The 22,757-nt window shown below is 40.0% G+C and overlaps 1 protein-coding gene across 2 annotated transcripts in view; it reads left to right on the forward strand.

The window, feature by feature from the left end:
* Positions 1-795: 795 nt before the first annotated feature.
* Positions 796-22,757, forward strand: part of dock1 (dedicator of cytokinesis 1) — a 197,304-nt gene continuing 175,342 nt past the window's right edge. Inside the window, exon 1 of one of the 2 annotated variants that reach the window (XM_014332772.2) lies at positions 796-1,042. In XM_014332772.2, coding sequence (XP_014188258.1) covers positions 1,000-1,042 — 43 coding nt within the window. In that variant the 5' untranslated portion in view covers positions 796-999. The remainder of the gene's footprint in view (positions 1,043-22,757) is intronic. The other variant, XM_005919498.2, reaches the window with a different exon arrangement.

Here is a 22,757-nt window from a genome sequence, read left to right on the forward strand (position 1 = left end):
TCATCGGGCCCCAATGTGACCAAATATCAAAGAGAAATTAAAAATGCATGCAGTGGAAGAGTTCGGGTCGTAGGAGGTTAAGAGGCCACTTCTATTGCTTAATTCGGCGCATTGCTACTCAGAAATCTCACGGTCGCCTTTAGCATTAAGCGCAAACAAGGAAGGAAACCAACGCTGACCGCATGTATTTTAAACCTGCGGTCGAGTCAATCAGATGAATATAGTGTGTGTATTTGTGAACGTGTTTTACCTCAACACCATGCACTCTAAGGTCAAAATAAAAATAAAAAAGTCTCCCAATGCTACAGTCAACTATTAAACGTTAGGACTGAAGCATGTTTAATTTGTGCGTTTATTCTATTATTTTCAGTGACTCTCTAAAGCACATGAAGCACTTATTTAAACCTGACACAAATGGATATTACTATCACTATTAGTGATATTATTATTAAGTTTAGTCTTCTGTAGTTATCATCGCATTTATTAATTCAGTCCCCTGTTGGTAAAGTTGATTTTCTTATAACATTTGCATATAGTAGTCTTCAGATGGCTTTTTATAATGTTGCATTATACAATTAGCAATTTTTTTATATTAACATAAACGTTGTAGCCACGTAATGTGGATATTGAAACAAAATAACAAAAAATAAATTAACATCAACCTTGAATTATAACTACTTTATGATATAATAATACCTCCCTTGCAGATTAACCTGCAATCATCTAATCATTCATGCAGCTCAGTAGTCATGTAGCAGCGTCCGTCACAGCACGACCAGCGCCGCGAGTTTCGCAGGACGCCTGCAGGGTGAAAAAGTTGTGTTCCCTTCCTCCCCCTTGCGGAGCGTCCTGTCACTGGTGGAAAATGGCTGCTCGGAGTAACTCCCCAAAGCTCAGAGAAAACTGAAAAAAAAAGAAGTCTACATTAATAACAAGAGGTCACGTCTGGACCTTTTTTAACAGGCAGAGCGACAACTCGAGGAAGCCTCGACACTGAGAATGTCTCGCTGGGTGCCCACTAAAAAGGAAAAGTATGGAGTTGGTACGTAAGAAAACTTGCATGCTCCATCGCTAGCTCGCCCTAGCTCTCTGTTCTCAGATTGAACAAGTTAGGGAAGATTTGTGATTAGAAAGCGAACGGCTGAGTTTTTCCCATCCGTGGGGCTGTACGCAGGATCTCGTGGTCAAATTTGCCAAAAGCTAGTGGAATGCAAATATTACGAGTGGGGAATGTGCCAGCTGGTTTGCATGAAATGCAAAACAAGGATTGTCTGTCTTTTGTGAGGAAGAGGACTGTGTGTGTGTGTGTGTGTGCGCGCGTGTGTGTGGATTGGGAATTGTTAGAGGCGCGCCTAGTACGGCGGTGTTTCCTGTGTTATGGGGCCTCCGCTACAAACTAACTAGCTAGTTCCAGGCTACGCTGGACTTGTAACTGTGAAGTTTGATGCTTGCTTTTGTGTTTTCGTCTTCTGTACCAGGGAAAGCCTTCGCTGTTAGTTGCTTATTGTCATCTCATCTAAGAGTTTGAAACCTGGCTGAAGAGCATTGTGCCGTTTAGCTTCCACCATCTCCTTTAGGGGGGGATTTACTCAACAGTATCGAACCTCGTCGCAAAAAGTAACTGTAACTATGAATGATATGCAGAAAAACTTAGCTTTAAAGGGAAACTGCTACAAGGGCTGCGTTTGCTATGTTTTCCTGTAGGAAAAAGGCTTGATCAGATACATCCAGGAGATGTTAGAATTATATTACTGATATGTTTTTTGTCTTTGTTTACCAGGTTTACCATGCTTTAGGCACTAATATGCAGCCTTTAAAAATGACACTAATGGCACAAACCACATCTTTCCACATGTTTACTTTTTGGCTTTAGATACATTTGAATAATACCTATCCAGGTGTGCAATTTAAAAAAAGAAGTGCTTTGAAATTTCTTTGGTAATTCCACTTGACTGTGGGATGGAACAGGGAACAATAAAAATAAAAAAACCACCATGAGGAAGTTGAGGTAAGATGAAATCTGTAATGCACAGAATATAAGAAAAGAGTTGCATGACTTGTTGCGTTTTGATGGATTAAAGTTGCTCATTGTGCCACAGAACAGATTTTTTCTTTAGAAATCTTTCATTTTAGCCTTTATTTGTAAGGACAGTGGAGAGAAGATGGGGAAGCTGGAAGAAAACCAGGGGGAAGTTGCGTTGTAAATGTCCTTGGGGGCGATTTTGAACCCGGGCCTTGCATTTCGGCTGCCTGGGCTTGCCCAGTGAGCCAAACCAGTGCCCCAGTTTGTTATTTTTAATGTCCCACAACATACTGAGTTACTTTTGGCTATGTCCATTAGTGGGACTGAGGGCTTGCAGCTGTATGAGGGTTACTGAAGCTGACTGATGGATGAGTTCAGCCAGTTACGTGAAAGCACTGTTTTTTGGTCCGTTTGAAGTGTGACAAGTTTACAGTTCTGATGCTAATGCTTGTCTGTTTAGTCACAAATATGCAACGGTTCTTGAAAGTTGAGATTCTTCAAAAGCCATGGAGAAAATTCTCTCAGGGTTCAGTGAATGCAAGAGTGGATGAGTCATTAGTAAAAAGAGAAGCAGCTGCCACCTCACTGCTGCACAGTATTGGTTGGGTGCACAGCCATTGCACTTTTAATACTTTATGTGTTGACCAAGTAGCACTAATGAGCAGTCGGTGAGACACCTTATGCTAGCAGCGCTCACTGAGGACCTATTTCTGTTTCAGCAAAACTTTTTTTTCTCTCACACCATTTACTACTCTCATAATGGTCTCACTGCTTTGTTTGTGTATGTGGGAAAAGTGTCTCCTTTTGTCTTCCCACAACAGCATTAATAATGAATGGCACTGTCTTCTTGCATAGAGCATAGCAGTGATTACGCATGTTTTTGTCCTCATACTGGTGGATTCACGTTACAGTATTTATGCAAGCAAGTCTTTGTATAAAGCCATGTTAGATTTGTGTCAATAATAACCAGAAACAAAATAAATCTTTGTTTTTCTCATTTGTTTTTGTTTTTCTGTGTCATATTGCATAGCTTTCTGCTCATCGTTATGCTTCACTGCGTGGAAAGCGAAGCCCTTCAAACCTGGAACAAAACCAGAGGAGCTTTTTAGTAAACCAGCCGTTTTTGTTGCATGTAAAGCTTAGTAATATATTAGTAATATATCCGTGTTGGGTAATGATAACGTGTGGGTTTCTTACATTTTATAGCAGTATGGCTGTGGTCTCAGGATCAGCTGGTCAGTTGTTTGGGCAGCACGCTCTTATTGTCTTCTTGGTAACACAATAACAAGTGTTACTTTGGTGAAGAAAAAAATGCTACATCAGTAGCTTTACAGGATTGGTCCATTGTTATTGTCAACAAAGGGGAACAGATGATTTGCGTTAGGGTTGAGGCTTATAGTGTGAACACATCTGAAGTGGCATATTTCAATGTGCTTGTTCCAAGAATAGTTTATCATGGCAATCTCCAGAGTCTGTCAGCAGCAGCAGCAGCTACACCCACACCAAACTGGATGTGAAGGTGTTTTTAAAAACTGAAAAAATGATTGTACAACAAATCTAATGCTCGGGATATTAAGACCATTAGCAGAAAGGTGAATCATTCTTCATGACTATACATGAAAATGATTTATATACTGCAAACACTAACTTTTGATGTCTTTTTATCATTTAGATAAAGTGGACTCTTTATAGGTAACATTGTTAAGACATTACATTACAGAAAATTCAAAAGTGAGTCTTTAAAATGTTAATTTACCAAGATAAAGTTAGACTACGCCTTTATGTGGTTCGAATTATACAGCTGATCTCTGTTAATAAGGTGAATGTTTGCTTGCAGAGGTTCCAGGTTACTGTCTGAGGGCACTAACATGTCCTCCTAAAAGGATTGTGCACTTAAGAGTTCCTGCTAAACATATGTAACTAATATAGTGAGCAGGGAGCAGCTTTGTAAGCCATAATGTATGTTTATGACTGAGTGCCTTCACTTCCTGTGATTTCTTTCTTTTGAGTATTCACATTGTACTAACCTGCCAAACAAAACTTTGATTTCTCGTCACCTGACCTTCAGTTGACTAATGGACCCATCTGGAAATAAAAAAGGGAGGTGTGGCTCAATTTCCTGTGGCAAGGTTAGTGGCCTCAGAGTGAAGGAGTTTATCCTTTTAAGTTTTATTCTTTGACTCCATTGCATCCATCTCAGCATGCAGCAGAGCAACCTCATCTTCAGCTGTGCTTCAACCTGTGTTCAGAGCAGTTTCTGCTCTCATCTCTGCTACAGTTACCATAATTCTACCTTAATTCTACCATAATTCTCTGATCTCATGGTAATAAATGCCACCACCCATCTCTGCACCTTCTCTTTTGCCTTGTGCTCTTGCTAGAGGTCATTATCGCAAAGAACAGTGACGAAAAAAAGCTTTTCTATGAAAGAATTAGGTGTCAGAAGCTTCAGTAATGCTGTGCAAATCGCATCTTGCTAAGCAGAAGTCGTAACCTCACATATTGTAAAATATAACATTTTACAATAGTGCAAACATAGTGCATCCTTGGAAACACTAGGGATGATATACATATACATATACAGATGACCCCCATGCTGCAATAATGTTGACATTCTGGCTTTGGGGAGGCCAATCCATCACTGCCAGTGTGCACGTTGTGTTTTTTCTATCCAGGCATGCTTTTCCTGCATTAGCAGGAAGTTGAAGAATGAAAAATGAAGCTATAGTGGATCAAAATCTGATAGCGTTCATAATCAAACGGATTCTATGAAAAGGACAAAACCACCAGTGTTTTCTTATTCTCTCCTCGTCCAGTTTCCTCAGATGTTTTAAGGACACTCCACACAACGTAGACCAGGGGTGCCCAATCCCGGTCCTCGAGAGCTACCGTCCTGCAGCTTTTAGATGCATCCTTGTTCCCACACACCCGAATCAAATGAATGGCTTGTTATCAGGCCTTTGCCAAACATGATGGCATGCTGAAGAGGTAATCAAACCATTTGATTCAGCTGTGTTGGAGTAGGGATGCATCTAAAAGCTGCAGGATAGTAGCTCTCGAGGACTGGGATTGGGCAGCCCTGACGTAGACTAATAGCTCTTGGGGAATACCTGCCTGTCATAATGTATTATCTTCAACATTGTTCATAGATTCAACCGAAAAAAACTGGAGCAAATTATGTGTTGCTTTTGACAAATTGCCTAAAGATACTGTTTAAGATTGGTTCTTTTGTCTGTTATGTGCAGACACAACACTGGTTCATCCCTTGAATTAGGTTTTTTTATGCTTGAATGATTCACAGGTCATTGTTAAGCGGTTTAAAGACAAAAAAGAAAGAAAGAAATCCTCTGACAACGGTCAGATGTAAGGACTGGACTGAAAGTGTGTTAAAAAGCAGCTAATGTCCAAAGAAAAACCTTGTTGCTCAAGACCACTTAAAAATGAAAAGTCTAAAAAAAAAATGACCAGAGGCTCAAGGCTATTGCAGAGTATAACTGTGTTTCTAGTCTTAAATCTTTTCTCCACTTGTATATGGACATAATTTGGGGCAAAACTCCTTTTTGATTGGGCCTGGTTGTATTGTGTGTAAGCACCTTGGCTTTATGTTAATAACGCCTCTAGAATTCCCCCTGTCTCACTACAGGCAGCAGAGTACATAGCTTTTTCTGTTTCTTGTAAAGATAACGATTGCCCGAGGCATTAGATTAACTTCCTTCTTTAAACAGTGTTTTCAGCTTCAGCGGCATTTGCAGAATGCTGCAAACTTGCCTAGACGTCACTCAGCTGATCTCGATTAGACTAGTTTTGTGTTTTGTTTTGGGGGTTTTTTATGATGGAGTGAAATAAAAAGAAGTAGTAGAGTTACGTTTTGACCCATGCTCATACTTAAAAGAGGAGAAAGGTCAATCACTTACATTTATATCTCATTTGACCCTGAGCTAATTTTCAGTACACAGTGCTTTTCTTGTCAAATGCCAACCAGCCCGGCATAAATTAAAGGGATGAGGAGTTCTGAAGCCTAGTTATTCTGGTGGCATCTCGAAAATGATTTAACATGGCCCTAGGGAAAGGTTGTTTAGCTGTCTCCCATTTCTGTGATGAATTAACCGGAAATACTTTTTGATGCTAATTTCAAGGGTTGTCTCATTAATTCTGTTTCATCGTGGATGTTTCTGTTCCTTAAGAGAGACTTCAGAGGGTTGCGGTTCTAGAAAGTTAACCAGGGAACACTGTGGAGGACTATTTACTGGATTCACACATCACTTTTGAGAATTCAGCACAAATGGTGTATGAAAGCATGCGCTTTCCTGAGAAATGTTTTCCACGTGTTGATGCTTCTCTTTTTGTAAATTAACTCTTAATCTAACTTAAGAGCAGTTCAGAAAACGAAGCAGAAACAAATGCATGTGAACTGCAATTACTCAGCTGTAGGTTTGGTGGAAAAGGAAGTGCTGATTCCTGCAGGTTAGATTGCACGCTTACAGAAAAGGACAAGTGGACACATCAGCCGCCGAGTTCTAAATTTAAGCTCTGGTGGGGGGTATGACTGGTATAGCTGAACTGTTTCGTGGAAGATTGACAGCCTTAGATTGCTTTTATTTAGAATAGGTTAGTGACAAGTGACACGCTTGTGGCAGAAAATAGAGATGCAGTCGTTGTGTACGAATTGTCATGCAAGCAGTAGGACAAATATGGCCTCAATTAAAGGCTAGTTTGGGTTGCTTCATGAATAGCTACCATATGTTTTAAAATTCACTTCTCATATTTTACTCTGCTTGCGTAGCCCTCGTTGCAGCTATTTGGTGTGAAATATATATAAAAAAATCCTCCTGTTTTTAGCCGTTGCAGTCATTTACATTCCATTTAAGAAACGTCGTTCTCACCTTTTCTAAAGAGGAAAGTTCTTTGTGGTAAACCATCTATACATTGAACCGTAGAAGTTCATTTGGCAGTGTGATGCCTTCTTTATGTCTTACCTATCCATTTGGCAGCATGACCAATGTGTCTGCGTGTGTGTGTTGGGTTGTATGCTAACAAGTGTTTTTTTTTGTTTTGTTTTTTATTTGTGCTGACTCTGAGGAGTGTGCAACTCTCTCTCTCGAGCAGTCACCTGGAGACTGAATACTAAGCTAACACCATTAATTCCAATTTTATGAGTTTGTGCATCGTGCTTTCGGATTATTTGTTTTCGTCTGCATGCGGAATGCAGAATACAGCCTCCACCTGGGACTTCATCCTGCTGAAGTTTTTCTCCCCATTTAATACAGCTGTACTGCATTTATTGAGCTGCCCTACAGATCTGTAAACAGAACATCTTCCTCTTTCTGCGAGCCAGCTCTGCCTGGATGTCCGCAAAGCTTGAGGCTGCCAGTTAGATCACACTGATGATTCATATCTGGTTTAGGTAAAGCGTTTCTCCCAGTAGGTTTCTGTTATTTGGCTTTTTGTAGTATGCGAAGCTTTTTGACCCCTCCCCCCCCCCCCCAAAAAGAAGGTGTATTGTTCATTGACTCTATATTTCCTTAGTATTAATTAGATGATGTTACATAGCCAAATCTTTGCCCATCATCCTCTTGGTTTCTCATTGGAGGTCAGTATGACTTTGCTATTGTTCATTCTGAAAGGGAATTATATATTAACTATGGCTCATGCTGCCTGGTGAGGCAGTTCTAATAGTACAGCCCCCAGTGGCTTGCTGTGAGATGGTGGATAAGACAAATGACAGCTGGCCTATTCAATCAGTGCATAGCTAAGTGGTTCCACGCTATTCCATCTTGGCTCACCAGCGAGACAAAGCTAGAGCGCTTCGACGTCTTGTTTTAAGTGTTGCTGTCTTTGGGACGGCCCAGTTGAGCGGAGGAGAAAAAGTGTGGTTGGGTAACGTTAACCTTGGATTTACACACATCTGAATTTTTTCAAATTAAAAACGTTTTTCAACTTCTATTTGTACTGATTAACACGTTTGAACTTTCCTGCAAGTCTTGGAGTTCCTGTGGTGAAAATGAAACGAGTGTATGACTGTGATGAGTCAGAAATCATCAGCATCCTGTCATATTGCCATTTGCCAGTGTGGTTCAAACTGTATTGACTTGTACTGGAACCTCTGGAGAAAACAGATGCTCACAAATCATCACGATGCCTGTTACATATACCTGTTTGTCAAATGTTACTTTGTTATCCAAGGACGCAAAGACGTCTAGCTTAGAGCTGTAGTCATCGGAAAGTGTTTCATAAACATTGGTAGATATGTCCGTTTTCAGTAAGATAAAAACAAACTTCCTTTAGCTAAATGTATGAACACACCCATGGTTGCTGAAAATTTTGAATGCCATTGGTGATAGGAAAGTTAAATTTGTGGAACATCACATTTAAATGGCCTATCTGTATTTGTATCTATGTAAACACTTAGGAAAATTGCGTTCCTTTCACATATGGGTGCCCTGGTCACATTTCCTCAAAAGTTACTCCTGTGTTAGAGTTTCAGTGAGGCTTCACACAGACTTCCCTGTGCATTTACATCACCTTTTTTCCGTAGTGTCTTGTCTGCACAGGCACTAGTGCATTCCACTGGTAATACAGCAACTACACGTGTCCTTCAGACAGGCTCCATGTTCACGGTCTCCACAAGTGATTATAATCCTGGATTAACTAAGTCTAACTAACATTTAAGTGTCAAAGAGTTTGAATAACTTTTCATGCATGTCAGAGAGTGCAAAAGACATTAAGTTGCTGGAAGAGCATAATCACTGATCATCTTTCATTTAGCTTATGTTTTTTTTGGTTTCAAACAATTGTCATATTGTTTCCTGCCCTCCTTTTAACTGTTTCTTTTTCTTATTCTGTCTTATGCTATTGCTCTGACCGACTGTGAAGCACTTTGGTCAACTTTGTTGTATTATTGTGTGCTATAGAAATTGATTGATTTGATTTGATTTTTGCCCTACTGTTGTAGTATAAATTAAATGTGTATAAAATACTACTTTAGGGTGAAGATGAAGGCAGAGTCTCTGACAAGTCACATGCTTCATTAATGACTGTAAAGTGGATTTTGGCTAAATGAGCCTGAAAAGGACTTTCATGCTCTTTGTTGAAGTTCATTATGTATCAGTGCATCATCATACAGCTCACAAGCTTGTCAAAAGACAGTCTTGTTGGGTTAATTGGTGATGGTCAGTTGGGTGTAGGTGTGGGTATAGAAGTGTGTGGTTATGTCCCTGTGCTGGATTGGTGACCTGTCCAGGATTTTTTCCTGGTTCTTGCCCCATAACAGCTGGGACATGCTCCCGCAGCCCTAGGATGTATAATCTGTTAAGAAAATGGATAAACTTTAGATAGGCTAGTTTTCTTCTTTAAGCTACAGTTTACTAAATCTCATTGTTTATAGATGGTTTCCTATAATTGCATATAGGATGTAGCCTCTCTTTTTGTCTAAGTCACTATCATAATATAGTGACTGTGGTAGTAAAACTCTGACGGCATGCATTGCATGTAACAAATTTCCATGGTTCATGTTTTTGCGTGATTACTTGTTCCGTGTATTTCGTGGTTATGACCCAATTAAAGCCACAAGGATCATTAAAGGAGAAGTGACCTATGCCTAAGCTTTAACATACCGATTAAGCCAGAATAGTGAAGTATTCGATGTCTGAAAATGGTTTATGGTTCCACTCTGCCTTGACTTTATGGCAGCCGTTCAGAGGCAGTGAAGACGTGCAAACGCTCGCTGCTGAACATGTCTGGATTCATCCTTTGGCTTGGGTACATAAACAGGTTCTCCACCACGCTTAGGATTGATTGTGGACACGCCAAGCAGCATGTGCATTGTCTGAAAGGAGTCCTGCTGTGCTGCTTTGGCTAGCTTGACAGATGGTTAATGGTGTGTAACACATCTGTTTGAAACAAAGGTTACTGATGTGGACATTTGTTATTACATCATTTAAATTCACTTGGCTAAAATTAATATAGAACATAATGTATAAAGCATTTATTTGCCTCAGTTATTAACTTTATAAGAAATCAATTCAAAGGATTGTCAGGGATTTCCACAAGGATATTGAGTAACCAGCTAATGGGAAATATTTTGACTGTAAATGCTTTGGCAGGTCATTTTAATACCACTATTTAGTTTGAGTTTCTTAATAGATATTAATATTTAAAATGGCATTTTCTTAAGACTAATCAGTTTTTCATTGATTTTCATTCAATCCTATTATTCATGTTTTATTTTACATATTGAAACCTTTATTTTTTTTCTTGATGAACTTAAATGAACTTTAAATATTTTCAGAAATGAAATATTTGGAATATATATGATATATAATATACATATGTATACTTATTTCAGTGCTATTTTTAAATGTGTTCCTTATTTATTACTCTTGTCTTACACAGAACCTTTGTTTAATGATTATTCACATTTAATAATCCATCAGCAAGAGTGGCTGACATTAACAAGATCAACAATAATTAGCACATAGGTGGACCGGCATGGCTTTGCATACTCTAGGTCCTATTCAGAGCCTACATGGAGCTTTTCAGAACATTGTGGACATGTTAGCTGGGGACTGTCATCAGGTGGCATCGCAAAAACATGCTGAGCAACCAGTCTGTGGGCTACTTAGTTAGACTTTTAGCTTAGCCTGTGCTGTGGACAAGATAGAAGCCTTAACATACAATGAGCATCTTTTTAATAAAGTGAAACAGTGTTAAAACACTGAAAACCATTGCCGTCTTTCTTATGCCGCTTTTTTGATCATTGACTCAGGATATACGAACTGCTTACATATACGTCTGTCTAGCTGTATCCTCAAAGTTCTTCATTTGGTTAATCAAATACTTACAGAAATGGATGCAAATGCAGTACAATCAATTTCACATCACTTTGTTCTAGTATTTATTTTTTTTATTGTCATTGTCAAGAACAATGAAATTGCGTTTGGGGCTTCCATACAACCCAAAAAAAGAGAAGAAAATAATAAATACCCCTTAAAACCCAAGTGTACATATTTAACCCAGTGTGACTCCAATGCAATAAGACAATCCTTAGCAATAATGTTCGTAGAAATTCAGACCGCAAAGATGGTTGACAGCTCACTTTACTCGGGGTGTTAGAGCTCTGTTATTGTGTAAATAAAGCACAACCTTAGAGTAAAAATTGTAATAATGCAGTATGATAGAGCACGTGTACTATTTTAGCTGACATCCACATTTGAGCATTTGATTTTATTGTGTTGTAAATATGTAATTTTGATAAAGAGCGAGAGATCTTTAGGGGTTTAATCAGTGCCAGGAGAAGGACTTTAAATTGTGAAATTCAGGTGAATGATGCGATGGCCAAATGACACTTTGATTCATTCGTCTTGTTTCATTTTTTAAACAAAAGGAGACAGAGTTGTCAGGTACAGCAGTGAGACAACTTCATCTAACTCCCTAAAGGTTGATCACAGAGTAGAGCTGCCACTCACTGAAATCTCAAACTGCCTCCAGGGCCCGCCAGCATCTGAGCTGCGAGGTTCTGGCTTTATCAAGTATTTAGCCAGACACACACACACACGGGTGCACACATGCACACACACAAAAGACCATTTCATCAAATGCCAGCCATACAGAAAGGCTCTTTTGCTGCAAACCCCAGCCCGTTTGCAACCACAATCAATGCCTGACACCTCCATTAGAAGCCTGCAAAACCACCCGCGGGACGTTTTAAAGGTGACAAATGCAACATTAATATGAACTGCAGCTGACATTAATGCTAACATTTTTTATAACCACGATAGCATCGGAGATGCTGAGCATTGTGATTTTCACCATGAATGAATCCCAGCGTCTGGGATTACAAGTCTCAAAGCCAATACACTGTAATCACTCGAAGACTTCACTCTGAGGAAGTTATTTAGGTAAGATAAATATGTTAAGTGGAGAATGTGCTTTAGCTTATGAGACTTGAACAGCTTGTATGTTGTATGTGGTTAACTTAGAAGCTTAAGATAAACACTGTCTTTTGAGATGCAGGCAAGTGAGTTCTCTCAGGGAGCTGATCCTTTTAGCCCATGCTTGACCCTCTGAAACAGACAGGTCATTCAGTGTCAGCTCACCCACTGGTAGGCTGGCACATCCTCGGCTCAACTGCGAGCTCTACATTCTGGCAGGATAAAGCCTGGGCTAGAGTGGTCAGATGTTAAGAATACTCAACACAAACTGAGCTGACAGTCTTGCATTTACTTCGAGTTCTTTCCTCTACTTTTTATTCCCAGACATTAAACCTTGTTTTCACAAAACAATTGTGCTGCTTATTCTCGAGTTTGCTTGAAAGAAACGCTAATCTAATAAAATTGCTAGATTTTAAATGCGGCTGAGTGTATTTGAAGTAAAACCTTAGACGCAGATGTTAGTAGCTCGTAACCAAAGTGACAAAAAACATTAATGGTGAGCCTTAGTGAGGTTGACTGCCTTATTTGTAATGGTTTTCTAATAGTTGTGGTTTTATTACATATTCCCACTGTGATTATTAGTATAGGGAGGTGATTTTACTCAAAACAAAGACCACCTCGTTTAACATGATAGGCAATAACTTTAATGAATGGTGATGTAAAACGGATTTGGCAATAATTGATAAGAACTACATTGATTGCACAGACAGGGAGCATCGTCTACTTTGGGAAACACCAGTTGCAGCAGTCTATTGTGCACTGAGCTTTTCATGCTGTCTTATGAGTTGAACGTGGTTACGAGTTGGTCCAGAGTCTATACAGAGCTTTGCAGACTGGAGCAAGAAACGGGTCAATGGGCTTCTCTTGCTTGGTTCCTCAGCCAACTGCAGCACTTTGTGTGTTAAACTTTGTTCATCTTCAAAGTACTGAAGTCAGATGAGAGTTAAAAACAATGAAAGTATCCAGCGCAGCCACTGTCTGTACTTTTCGTGTGGTTTTATCTTTCTTTATTCCTACGTCTCCCTGTTCTTGTTCATGGCCACTTTTCAGCCAGCTTTTGACGTGCGAGTATGTTGAGCCATGTGCAGCAAAACCCAATAAACCTTTCATCACAGAGTTTCAGATCTTTTATATTGTCTAGTTTTTATATGTTTACCTTTATTTTTTGATGATAGACTGCATCCACCTCTGCTGCATGGTGGATACCAGTGGTATACAAGTTAGAGAGGAGTTCTGTCATTCTTCAAAGACAGTTTTTTTTTTTTCAGCTGTCCTTTACTGAACTAAGGGAGTTGTCTGGTTTTAGGACTGTGCTTTGCTGGAATATTCCTCTTCTGTCAGGCTCCCGGAGACTGGGCATTATTATGTCAGCTAGTATATTTATCCAACATCCATAGTGCTCTTACCTTTTGCACTCAGCCAGCCCAGTATCATCACATTTCTACCTCTGTGCTTTGTTAGGACCATTCATCGGCTGTGGCAGCCCACGCTAGGTTCAAACCAACTCCATCTGAGCAGAAAAATTCTATCTTTATCTCATCTGACCAAAGAAAGTGCGTCATTGGGCTTCTTTTCATTGTCTTTATGAAAGCTTAATAGTGCCATTTTGTAGCAAAGAACAACCAACCAGTTTATTTCCTCAGCAGCCATCCAAAAAGCTGCTGTTATGTAATGCCCCCCACACTGTCTGAGCTATCATCGAAACTCTCATTGATAACATTTCTGTTAATAACCCTTTTGCAGAGTCTTGTTTTTCGGAGCTGGATTATACAAGTAGCGCATTGTTCATGCTGTAAGGATAATAGGAGCCACTGCTGCTCTCACTAGTGGGGCTAGCGTTTGTTCTCTGCCTCTTGCTAATTGTGAAAAGGTTTCAGTGTTGAATAGGCTGAGTGCTTCACTATAGCTGCAGATGCTCCTCCTGTCTGGCTGACGAGGCAGCGGGGGGGGTGGAAGCAACCAAGGTGGATCTGGAGAAGTTTTTCTTCTGGAGCTAACGCCACGTTCCAGACACCTGGGAGTGGCATCACCTGCGAGTTGGAATGTTCTGGAAGTAAATTTGGAGAATGGTTCTTAGCAAGGTAGAGCCATTCAGGTATCCCTAGCAGAACAGAGCAGTGCTTCTTTTTTGGTGCTTAAAAACACTGCTGCAGCACTTTAATACATAGCTTGGTCAGCGCTTTCTCAGCGGCTTATTTTACGACTCACAAATGTACAACAGCGGCAGGACAGAGTAAAAGTTTTTGCAGTTTTACTGCTCTTTACGTTCAGTCAACTTGGGATACTTTGGGCAGCTTCAACTATCTGATTGGGAAATCCAACTGGAGGTAGTGTTCCACAGAAAACCTCTGGCTGGGAACTCGGATATTCAGGCTACTGACTTTTTCAGAAATACAGAAATACACTATAATTGATGTGATTCTTCTTATTCTAAGTGCAATCAGAACCTGTCGTCAGTCACACAGAAGGACAACAGGATTTTAAGTGTTAAGTTTTAGTGACAAAAACGACAACTCGAGTGTCAAATCCATCACACTGAGTAATTGTAAAATGTGTGAACACTCAAAATGTTGTATTTTATCTCTACTTTATACAGTGTGTGGACCAAAAAAATAACAGCCACGCTTCTGCAAGCTTTTTGGAGTGATGTTATAAATACCTCCCCTACTCATGAAACCAACCATGCTTAGTCATTTGTGAAGCCATCACCTTTGAACATCCATGTAACTAGTGAGATAGTGAAAGTGGATAAAACAGGGTTTTGAAAATGTGGCAACAGAACAAACTATTTTAAATACGCAATGCATAGTACAAGAATTTGTGTTCGGATTTTGCTTCAATTGCTCCCTTTTTATAATTTAAATAACGTAGTAGCATAGCTGTTCATAATTTCATAATTAATGATGATCTTTTTTAAAACAAAGCTTTAGACGTCCTGTTATAGCGTATCCACATATACAGTACATCAAATAGCTTTACAAATAATCTGGAGCATTTTAGTCAACACTTTTGAATTTGGAAAGTAGGTTTACTTTGTTCAGCACTGGTTGTTTAATAATAATAATAATAATAATAAACTTGTACACTGTGTCTGCTCATTTAGAAAGTATTGCAACCACAGAGCAGAGTGGTCTGCTGGGTGACTAAACCCGATCCTTGGGTGGAGCTGGTGGTTCTGTGGATTATGCTGGAAGTTAATTGCGCTCATCTTTTCCAGCAATTTGGCAGATGGAATTTTCGGAAGCGCGCATGAACTAAAGTACAGCATTTCTACTTTCTACAGCTGAATGTAGCACTGCAGTTTCTGCTCATTCACCAGTCACCTCTTGAATATTCCTCCTCTGCAGGAATGCTTTTTGTACGAGTAGTTGATGTTTTGATGTTAGGAGTTAATAGCAGTTGTTTAGTGTGTTCTGATTTTCTGATTATCTATTGGAAATCCCATTGTATTGATTTTATGCTGATGTGAGCTCTGACTTCTGTTTTAGCAGAGCACAGCCTCATGCCGGTGATTATAAATAACAGTGTGAAGAACAGGTTGTAGGCATTTCCTGTTGCGTGTCACGCATATTTGTGCTCTGTTTGCGGGCCCAGATGCAGCGGCTAGTATCTGGTGACGCACTGTTTCATTTTCTTGTCAGTGAGGTGAAGTCACATTTTTTGCTGCCAAAGAGGTTTGAAAATAAACTTAATGATTCAGTTAGAGCGTTTTCCAAATCTTTGAAGGTAATTATACATCATCAGGATACATTTCACAAGAGATGTAACACAGGGCAGGAACAATTAGCTATAGCTTGTTGTGCAAAAAACAAAACAACTTTGTGGATTGTGCCAGTTTACTTCATCTGTCTTTGCTTTAGTGTGGCTAAGTGGATGGAATAACTGCTATCCTGTGATCTCTTACAGTTGTTTAACAAGTGATTTTTGATGTTACTGTCCTTGATAAGCTGTAAAAACAACCTGTAAGTGCTTCCATTGATTATTCGTTTAAAGGCTCCTGAGGCATATGTGCAAAGGGCAGGAGGGTTTGCTTTGCAGAGGTGTTGCAAAGACCACTCTGTTGAGAAGCCCTGTGCAAGGCTTTACTCAGCGCCCTGTAATGAGCTGTGCTGTGCTCTTTCCCTGTTGTATTGGGAAGATGATTTTCAATTAAAGGAATAACTTGGCTCTACAGAGGCAGTGGATGCTGAGTTATCAGCCTGCGTTAGATTGCACCCCAAGGCCTATGTTGGAGCTGGGCACATGGTTGTAAGCGCTGCCAAAAGGTATTATAGCTCTTGGCATCCAAAACTGGCACAAGTGCTTTTCTCAGATTGTTCTTCCCTTCACCTTACTTCACTCTTCATGCCACACACCCGTCCACTTCCCCAGTTGTACATCGTCGCAATTTTTTACCGTGTTCTGTTTCTCCCGCTACCCCCTTTTTTAACACGGCATTGTTAATCTTCCTGTAGTCAGAAACAGCATCAGTATTTCCTTCTTGCCTACTGGAAGGGCCCTATCTATTGTGATACAGTAATATCTCAAGTGGCATTTCCTGTTGATTTCCAGAGGGAGTAAAAATGTGGCTCTAGCACGGAGAGAAAGACCCGGGCCTTTCCTGTTTCCCAGCTTAGCTGCTGTTGTATTCATTTCAGGTTAGTTACAACAGTGTTATCTTATGTTTCAAACTGCTGATAAAGCCTAATGACTGCTGTATATAATTGGGCTCAAAGAAAACAGGGTGGTTTTGTTGGTATTTCACAATCCTAAGATCACTGTCTGAATTTGCCCCTAAATTAGAACCATCAGGCTTCTGTCTGAATGCCTAAACCTCTTATTAAACCCTATTAGTGAGGGACTTGAAATTAATTATCCTGTTTTCCCTGCTTTGTATGTCACTGACAAAGCTTCTCTCTCTGTCATTTGATTGTTATAAAATGCTGTATAGTTGATTGTCTTCTTTCTCAGTGTATGCCACTGAGAGACCGAATGCATTTCACTACCTCAGCCAAATCCCACTATATTACAGTATATTTTAATAGCATACTTAAAGGTTTCTATTTCACTTCAATGAAAATTCCTCTAATTGTCTAGTGCTTGAAATATTATTAGACTCCCTTATATGATAAGGCTTTAGTTATTTGTTATAAGTCATATCTGCACAAGGTTTCCAGAGGGTTGCCAGTTTCAAACTAGCTGCACTTCTATCAGACTCAGAAATGTTTCTCTGCTGCTGTACTGCATGTGCACAATAGATTGGGCCCTTCTTCCTCACGCACAGCATAACAGCTGTGGAGAGAAACTAGCATGGCTTTAAATTACTGCAAAGGTGACACTTGTATAAAGAAACACCATATACATGAGCGCTCTCAGCATTATGACTATACTGTTAATATTCACCTTTTGACTTAATGTGCATTTATTTATACACAGACTTGGTTGAGACTAAATTTGAGTGAAGGATGTTGACCAATAGAAGTGGCCTCTCAAATTAGGACTTCCTGTTTTGTTTTGTTTTTTTTGTTTGTTCACTATTATTATACTACTCAAGATAGATATCTTTGTGTATTGGAAAGGCGGTCAGACGAAGCAGATTTTTTAAAAATAACTTTTTGATTTCCTGTTATTTCATAACATCAGTGTATTTTGTCACATATATGTTTGCTTTTGGCCTTTTTGATTCCCTTTAATGCACTCAATAGGGAGGAAATTAGAGGAAGGAATAGATTGGTAAGTCCAGGCAACAAAGGCTGAAGGCTAGATCTGAAATGGGGGGGCCTTGAAGTTTACAGTTAGCACTTTAATCTTCAGTTTGCCAGAGCAACCCCTTTCCTACTGTTTTTACAAGTTGTGGACAAAACACTCATACACCCATCAACTGAAGATATTGAGCGTAGACATTTATGAGAGATAAATACATTCAGAATTTTTGTGTTATTCTTGAAGTGAATTTAGGAATGCTAGAAGGAGGCTTTGTTTTTGCACCATGTGTATACAAGTATGTACATGTAAACACGGTTCAAATTCCTCCCACTGACTTTTCATTTTTCTCTAATTTTAAAAGTGGCAGTGACTTGCCAAGAAAAGTCAAAGATTGGGAAACTAGTAAACAGATGTAAATGAAGCAGGTTTCAAAAAACAAAACAGTCAAGGCAACGTGCTGTGAAGATGGAAATGGAAATGCTCGAGCGTATAAATAATAAATTCTTCTGGCTAAAATGTAATGAAAACTTAAATGCTATTCTGTTCACACGAAAACTGCCTTTGAGCCATTTTTACTTTTGTTATTTAGAGTTATTTGCACATTTGGTACTAGATTGAGACTCATTTGTATGCTCTAAGTCACTACTTAGAACAACCGCTTCCTTTAGTGTGCATTATTGTCAGGCTTGATGAAATCAGACGGAGGAGCTGCCGCAGAAGTCCACAGGTGTTCCAGAAATGCAGTACAAAGGCCTGGTCCTCGGCCCCTTCCCCCAGACTGGTGCTCTCCCCGTTACCTTAATAGCACATGGCAGGTCCCCGAAGAATACCTGTGATCTCTGCTGCAGCAGTGCTCGCTCCAGCCGACTGCATCTCACCACCAACTGGGCTCGTCGGGAAAACACAGCAAACACCTGCAACAGCACCTCGCTCGGATCATACTCGCCCATACTAATGACTACACAAGCTTGATCTGAAGGCATGCTTGTTTTCGGCTCCTGCCATGTCCTCCAGGACATCCTGTGTTCTGAAGATGTGTTCACAGAAACAATTTGTATGCAAGATGTTGGACACTGAACCAGTTTCTAGTTTCTAGTATTTGAAATCTTGCTCTAAACTATTACTATTACACCACCAATAAGACATGTTGATGTTTATGCAAATGAACGACGATTTTCTTTTTAAATTTGGCTGCGTTTGATGCTGAATATTATTATTTGAGGTCTGGTATGTCTCATTGTGTGCACTGAGGTGATGCTTCACAGAAACTTGAGTTGCATCAGCTTTATAAGGTCAGATGTATAATGTAGTCTGATGCTTTTAGCTAGTAAGAGCTGTGTCATTTTACATTCAGACCACTTCAGTTAGTCTGGAATGGTCATATATATATATATATATCCTTCAGAGACGGCGTGTGTTTGCGTGCATGTAAAACCCCTCTCTGCTGACTCCTCCGTCTTGCCTTGGAGACCTGTAGTGCGGCAGGAGTATAATAATCATCCTCTATTCAGTCCTGCTGCCTGGAAAAGGTTATTCTTAGCCCACTGTGTGCTTATTAAAGTGCTCTTTATTCATCCCGATTGTCATGCTCAATTTCAGTGTATATTATTGTTTTCTCACAGTCCACATTTTTTTTTTTTTTTTTTTTTGTATTGACATTTGAAATTTTGCGCAATTAGCGCAACCCTTTTCAGTTCATATTTAAAAAAACAAAACCAAAAAAAACAGTATAGTGTTAGTGGTCATGCTCCCAGTTACTGACAGGTTCTACAAGTTGAATGTATAGAAAGTCTTTTTAAAAAGATAGATGTTATCACTGGTGCTGGGGTGATCGCTGTGAACGTAAAGAGATTTGTGCCTGCCATTCTGGGCCTGGGTTAGGTTTCTCCAGGTGTTCTGGCAGCTTCCTGCATTCGAGAGATGAGCACGTTAGGTTTTTGGTGATTCTAAATTGTTGATGTATGTATGAATGCAAAGGTGCCACTGTTATTCCTGTCACTGGACAGTAGCAGCACTAACACCTTCTTTTAGTGAGAGGTACACAGTCAAAAGGAAGATGACTTAAAGGTGTGGCGCCATAAAGAGAGCTACAGTGTCCTCTTTCAGACAGTAGATGAACTGTGGCGCTGTGCCCTGGCCCAGTATGAAATCAATCATGAACTTATTATTTTAACTGTCAATTGTGTAAAGCTACTCGAGCAAAGTTCAAAAATAAAAAATACAGAGCTAGAAATGTCAATAATAGGTCCACTTTGAACATGACAGAGGTCGCATTCTTTTGTCAGAGAACACAAACTTTCAAAGAAAGGAAGTACAACCACTAGTAGGTTCAAGTGGGTTTCAAACAATGAAGTATGGAGCCCTGCCTAGTTTGTCATTGTTGCCACTCAAAACGACTCGCTGGAACGATTTGCTTCACATTCTTTGCTAATTATTTGGCTTCTCATGCTCAAAAAGGCACAGGAAGGGACTTGCCTTGAAGTTAAGTTGATTGTTGAGAGAGAGTAACATGATAACTAAAGTCTGCTAGTTGTTTAGTATTTGGTTTATCGAATCTGGATGTTATGAAGCTGAAACTTACTACAATGGAACCTGAAGGCTGTGATTTATTTCCTTTTGCACTTACTGTTTCCTGTTTGGTTGTGTTTAAGTATGAAAAACTACTATTGTAGTTTTCATTTTCTTTTACTTTACACAAACTAATGGCAGTTTAACCCTAATTATGTTACACAAATTGGATAAGTTCCTGGGTGCCTTTTTATTCTGAAGTTGCACATTGACTCCAGTGCTGTATAATCCAAGCCCTTCCAGTGCTGAGAGCTGCCTTATGCTCCACACTTGTCTTTCTCTGTTGTCTGGGACTTCCTGGCTGTCTCTCTCTGTGGGCTTACAGCCCATGGGGATTTTACTCAAAACATCAAGAGGCTCAGTCTCTTCCCACTTTTCCGTGCACTTCCTTTCCCCTCTCCTTTCAACCCCTCCTTCCTCAGCATACTGTGTTATCGTTTGAGTGTAATGGTATGTTGTGCTTCGCGTGGATTAGTGCCAGTTATTAGTGAGTCCAAAGTGTAGAATTACAATCAGTCCAAATTTTAGATGATGCTGCTTATAATTGTGTAGAGGGCGTAGACTGCTGGCTAAGTGGAGAGTTCTGTAATCTGATTCCTCACTTGTTTCCTATGATGATAACGTTCTCCGAGTTTGCACAGCCTTATGCACAACGTTATGTATGGTAATGAGCCCCGTCCAAATGATGCTACTGTTTATCCCGTTTCCAGAAAATCATTTGCATGCCACACTCTAGGGAGAATACGGTCCACTTCCCCATCCTCTTCGTCTTCTTCCTCTGATGGATTTTCTCTCCCTCACTGCTTCCTAATTGACATCAGATTACTCGAGTATGCAAATACAGGTTTATGAGTAATCAGAGCTGTCATTTAGCTGCCCCCCCCCCCCAATCCTCACGTGACAAGAAGCATTTTAGTTTCTCTGCTCAATTGCACCATCTTCTCTCATGTCAGAGTTTGATGGTCGTCACTCAGTCAGCATCTTCCCAGTGTGTTGTTTGTGTTCGTTTTACAATTGTACCTCTTGCCCAGTGACGATTTTTCCAACTCTCTAAACTCTATTAAACTTGTCTCATTGGCACTGATTATAGAGTTCTCATTTACTGATAAAATGTCATGCTTTATCTTTTTATTGGAGCGGTTCGTGTCTTGTTTCTCCCTCGGATCACCTGCTGCTCGTGCTGAATCGGCTGGCCCTCTCGCCCAGTTTTAAACAAACATACATATGCAGCAGTTGATGGCTTTACAGACGTTTCCAGCTACTCTTAATGATAGTTTAATTGAGCGCGCAGTGCATGCGGAGTGACTGGGCTACTCTGTGATGCCTGGACACAGATTAATCCCACCTCCCTTTTTGATGTTTTGTTGCTTTCTAGGCCTCTTGGTGCCTTTTGTATCTCAGTGTGGTACCATTGAATTCATTTCCTAGGGCCTTTGTTGCTCCATTGTCAGCCCATGGGTCATGTTCTGGTAGATTCAGTGGACTCGTTGGATTGTTCCGGGATGCGCAAAATGCACCGTGGATATGCACGCGTACATGCACATACACACAGGCCTGAATCAAATGGGTACACATGCGTTTTTATGCCCTCCAGATGCAGTGAGGTTCTTTACTGCATGCACTGTAACGATTAAGGCGTGCACATGCTGAACGTCTGAATTTGTCATTTTCTCTGCCACATTACCTCAGTGCTTTTCACACTTTTAGAGTATTCGTTGCTTCTCTGCAGATATTTTATTTGCCATGTGCTTTGTGACAAATGAATAGCTGAACAATATAATCACCAGCCTCAGTAACGAATATCACATCCTGACAATTAAGTGAGAAGCTGGTTTGAGTGGCAATAAAGCGGATACGCACCTCCAGCCAGCTTCGGTCCAAGACAGTGGGGTTAGAGTTCCTTCCAAAGCAGGTGGAGATCCAGCTTTGAAAGGTGTCACAGATCCAGCAGGTAGGGAAAACATGTGACAGAATAGGACAGGACAAAGGGGATTGTTATAAAATGTTCCGACTTATATTCTAGCTGACACACATTATACTGCTAATTTGAACTTTGCATAATCAAAGCTGCTTTGTAACTATGATCTGGCATAAATCACTAATTGTGTTCTTTAATGCTTTTACCTTATACAGAATTAAAAATCCCAATAATATCACAGTTATCATTAATTGCAAATTAACTGAAAATGACCTGGACTTTCCAGAAGTATTTAAATTGCTAACTGACTGTTTTTCAACATAAAAAGAGCTAAAATGCTGTGTGATAGTTTAATGAAGTACAGTGAACTCTTCAGATGGCAGGTAATTGAGAAAGGAAATGGTTGATTCACTTGCTTCACCATCGGCATGCTGGGAAGGCTCCAGTGCCTGCAGTGAGGGTCTATTTTAATTAAGCAGTCACTCACCTCTGGAAACCTTTGTTGAAGCACCTCGGTGTGCCTGCTCTCAGCAGGACATGCACACGTGCCTATAGATGCACACAAACATGTATGTCTCCTCCACAGCCCCTGTCAGTTTACTTTTTATGCAGTGTGTGTGTGTGTGTGTGTGTG

This window comes from Haplochromis burtoni, unplaced genomic scaffold, assembly GCF_018398535.1.
Source record: "Haplochromis burtoni strain Fernald_Lab_line unplaced genomic scaffold, NCSU_Asbu1 Contig_37, whole genome shotgun sequence".
Taxonomy (NCBI): Eukaryota; Metazoa; Chordata; class Actinopteri; order Cichliformes; family Cichlidae; genus Haplochromis; species Haplochromis burtoni.